Raw genomic sequence first — 3,956 nt, forward strand, 5'->3', positions numbered from 1 at the left:
CTCCGAGGGATGACTCATCGGAATGCTTGGCTGGCACCTTCTAACACAGCAGCGACTCCATTTTTCACCTGGAAGACCTGTTCTACTTCTCAGTGCCCGAAGCCTGCCCGGCCAACACAACTCACAGGCAGCAAGGACCGCAGAAATCTCACAGCCAGGGCTACTTGAGGAGGCAAGCACGGGCCATGGAGACCAGGCCATACACTAGGGACGCGAAGAAAGGAGCACATGGACAAAAGCCAAGAACCCGCCTGCCCCACAGAGCTCGGGGGCCACCCCAAGAGAGGTATGCCCAGCTCCCTGGTGAAAAGTTAGTTCCACGATGATCCGGGGCAGAGAGAGCCCAGAGACATGCCTGGGTGGTCCCCTTGGCCACAGCAGGACTGGCAGGTGACAGGGCACATGGTGGAGAGCTGGTGCCGCGAGTCTGTCTACAAGTCCGGGCGGGAACCAGGCGGATGTGCACGATGCTGGTTCCCATGGTGAGCAGAGTGCGAGAAGCTCCACATGGCACAGAGAGCAAGCAAAGCGACCCTGAATTCCTTTTCATTATTTGTTTTGTTCTTTGTGTGGTTGGGTATTTTTCTTTTCTTTTAAATAAAAAAGCTGCAAGGTTCCGCCGTCTGCGTCCCCCTTGAGATGGCTGGCAGGTGGTCTGGAAGTGTCCAGGTGGCGGTGAGCCGTGCTGGGCACACGTCCTGCAGCGCGTGCAGGGCCGTGGGCATCACTGCACAGCGGCGTCCGGGTGGCTCTGGTATCTGTGCCTCCACACCTCCTGGATCTTTCTGCACCATTTGTGAGCATTCCCGCTCGGGTCCATCAGGTAATACGTCCTATTCGGCTGCAGAGACAGAAACGTTTAACATTCTCCAGGGAGTCCCACTAAGACCAGCACCTCCACCCATCAGTGAGAAACTGTAAAAAGAAATCGCGATCCACTGCAGCCACTGCTCAAGTCCCTTCTGGAAGCACATGAGCATGTGAATTTTTTCCTTCCACATATGTGCAGAAATTAAACATACAGGTGATGACCCATAGCTCCCTGAGGTCACCCCCAAACTGAAAACAAGCACAGGCATCTCCCAGCCCAACTCTGAACTGAGCCATGAACATTGGGGTCCCTGGAAGGTGGGAAAGGGGGAGACCACTGCCCCCCGACTCCAGATGCCTCCTTGGGCCACAGCATTTGGATGCTCTGAATGGAGGCACAAAGGCCCAAAGGCCTCTTAAGTGCCCTGCAAGGGAGAACCCGTGTGGACAAACTCACCGTGTGGACAAAGAAGGTTTTAAAATTCTTGGCCTCTGGCCGGAGTTCTTGTGACCATGGAATTTCACCTTTCAAGACTTTGTTGACAGGATCCACATAATATAAGTGTGGCCCTTCTGTGAGCAGTAACTGTCGTCGCCGTGCAAATAAACCCTGATGCAAATTAAGATGAAAAAGAAAGAAAGAAGACACTGCTTGTTAAGGCTCAGAAGTGGATGCTGACAGCACTTACTGCTGCCTTGGAGGTTGGACTGTCAGAGTAGCTCCAGGCACAGGGACCACTGCCGGCCACCTGCCCACTCGCCTGGGACAGAGGGGCGTGCACACCTCCTCCTCACCTGGACCCAGCCCCTCAGGTCAGAGAGAAGCGGGCAGCACTCACTGCCCGGCCTGTCTCCCTCTGTGGGCTGGATCCCAACGCCCCTGTGCCGGGCATCATGTGGGGGAGCGGCCACACAGGCAGCGCACCCGAGGCCAGCACACCGGCACACAGCCCTGTTGCTGAGTCGGCCAAGAGGGGCCTGCCCTTGGCAGTCAGGCCCCTGCCGCTTCTCCTGCCCTATGCTCCATGCCGAGGCACAGTGTCCTGTCTGCTGGCGGTCCCGCCACAAGCCACCTTCACAGAGGTTCTCATGGCAGAGATGCCCTGGGGTATGGAAGGCTGAGTGTGGCCAGCAATGCAGGCTGGGAGCCCTAACTGAGAAGGGCCAGCGGCAGCAGAGAGAGAACATTTGTGGAGTTTGATATTTTGGACATGTTAATCCATTTAATTAATCCATAAGAAATAATAAGTAAGATTTTCAAAAACAATTCTAATGAAGTAATAAATGACTTGCTGGGATTCAAACAGAAGCTCCTCAACCAGACAGAAACCTTGACCTCAGTGAACCCAGCCTTGGACACAAATCGGAACCCTAGCTCCCCAGTCAGAAACGAGAATCTGCATTTCTGTCTGCCACGGCCTCTGCGTGCTTTCAAATGCCTCCCCCGAATGGCTGAAATCTTCCTCAGCTATGAAATCTAGAGATGATCTCTTAAAGGGAACCAAGACAAAGGTGCTATGGGCAATGAGTTATACAGGAGCCCGAGGAGCAAGGCCTGATCCTGAGTGAGAACTGGGAGGAAGATACAGATGCACAGCAAGGAACCATAGTAATCTAACTTACCTTGCGCTTGTCTACTGGACCCATTTTTAGTATTAAATTATTTTCTACAAACTGGTGCCTATAAAAAGAAGAAAACATGAATGAGACACCCATATCAGAGTCAGAGACAGAAATTCTCCAAACTCCTCCCTTCAAAACAAACTCCCCGATGGCATTGTGAACTTTGTTTCAGTAACGTAAGAAGACCCAAATGTACCTTAGCATGCAAGCTCTACTGCTTTACAGAATTTGCAATCTGTATGTGGACCAGGGTCCACAGATCCTAGAAATATCACCTACCCTCTCTTCAGCAGTGTTGCACAGCAGGGGAAAGGCAGAGGGGAGGTGGTGGGAACACAAGTCCTCATTACTTTAAGCAAGGCTGGGGTGAGACGCAGAACCCCACCAGAGCGGGGAGGCCACTGCGAGGAAAGCTCAGGATGCAGACTGTTGTTCTCAAGTCACCTCCTCAAGCTGGGACCCCAACTCAGCGCTCAGAAACCACTGCACTGTTTAGAATCACAAATCCCTAAAAGAGCCAAGTGGGAAACTTGGTTTAAGAACATCTTATCTGGGGACTTCCCTGGCGGTTCAGTGGTTAAGACTTCACCTTCCAATGCAGGGGGTGTGGGTTCTACCCCTGGTGGGGGAGCTAAGATCCCACATACCTCAAGGCCAAAACACCAAAACATAAAACAGAAGCAAATTCAATAAAAGACTTTAAAAATGGTCCACATCAAAAAAAAAAAGAGAACATCTTATCTGGTATTTCTACCATAGTAATAAAGCACTTGTATACAAATACGGCAGGAATTTAGAAGGAAAAGCTTCAAATACAAGTTTTGACTTAATATACATTGTTACCAAGTATAGTCCACTTTGATTCGTAGGAGTTTAATTTCTGCAGGTTCTCTCTTTTGGTTAAAGCTAACAGTTACTGCTTTACGTTCTGTCTGATTTTACTGAAATTCCTACGGTTCTACTGTAGAAAAAGTAAAAGGCATAAGACAATTGTCACCTCAAACAGTGACAATTTTACCATGTGAGTATGTGAGCACATCCACCTGCTTCCCCTGGCTACTCTTGGGACGTTCTCCCACCGAGCTTAACTGGCCCCCAGGTCTGCCCAGCCTAACCCACCAGACCAAGGCCCGCTCCCCAGAGCCCACTGGGCTTCTCCACCAAGGCCCCATCACGGAGGACCCAGGCCCAGGTAAACTGACACAGCATCATATGGATTTTGAAAACAACTAAGAAAAATGTCAATAACAACAAAAAAAGTGTTATGACCTTTTGGAGGAAAAGTGCGATGCTTCCTCTCAGATGTATTTAAAAACCAAACAAAAGCAAGACTTGAAACAAAGAAAAAAATCAAGGAGATTTTGTGAGGAGATGTAATGAGGGTCACTGCAGCACAAGAAATACAGGGCCGAAGGGAAAGCCCCTTAACCAGCAGGCCCTACTATATCAGAATGTATGCGTAGTAAAGAACCATAAATTGATAATAAGCGGAAGACTTTAATTATCAGCGGGGGTCGGGGGGG

The 3,956-nt window shown here is 50.3% G+C and overlaps 1 protein-coding gene across 2 annotated transcripts in view; it reads right to left on the reverse strand.

Annotated features, from left to right (window-relative positions):
- Positions 1-586: 586 nt before the first annotated feature.
- The window catches only part of PDPK1 (3-phosphoinositide dependent protein kinase 1), a 68,178-nt gene continuing 64,808 nt past the window's right edge, over positions 587-3,956 (reverse strand). Inside the window, exons 12-14 of one of the 2 annotated variants that reach the window (XM_007453522.1) lie at positions 2,434-2,491; positions 1,268-1,420; positions 587-841 (exon numbers count right to left, since the gene is read on the reverse strand). In XM_007453522.1, the coding sequence (XP_007453584.1) occupies positions 725-841; positions 1,268-1,420; positions 2,434-2,491 (328 nt within the window). In that variant the 3' untranslated portion in view covers positions 587-724. The remainder of the gene's footprint in view (positions 842-1,267; positions 1,421-2,433; positions 2,492-3,956) is intronic. The other variant, XM_007453523.1, reaches the window with a different exon arrangement.

Source organism: Lipotes vexillifer, unplaced genomic scaffold, assembly GCF_000442215.2.
Source record: "Lipotes vexillifer unplaced genomic scaffold, Lipotes_vexillifer_v1.1 scaffold914, whole genome shotgun sequence".
NCBI classification, from domain to species: Eukaryota; Metazoa; Chordata; class Mammalia; order Artiodactyla; family Lipotidae; genus Lipotes; species Lipotes vexillifer.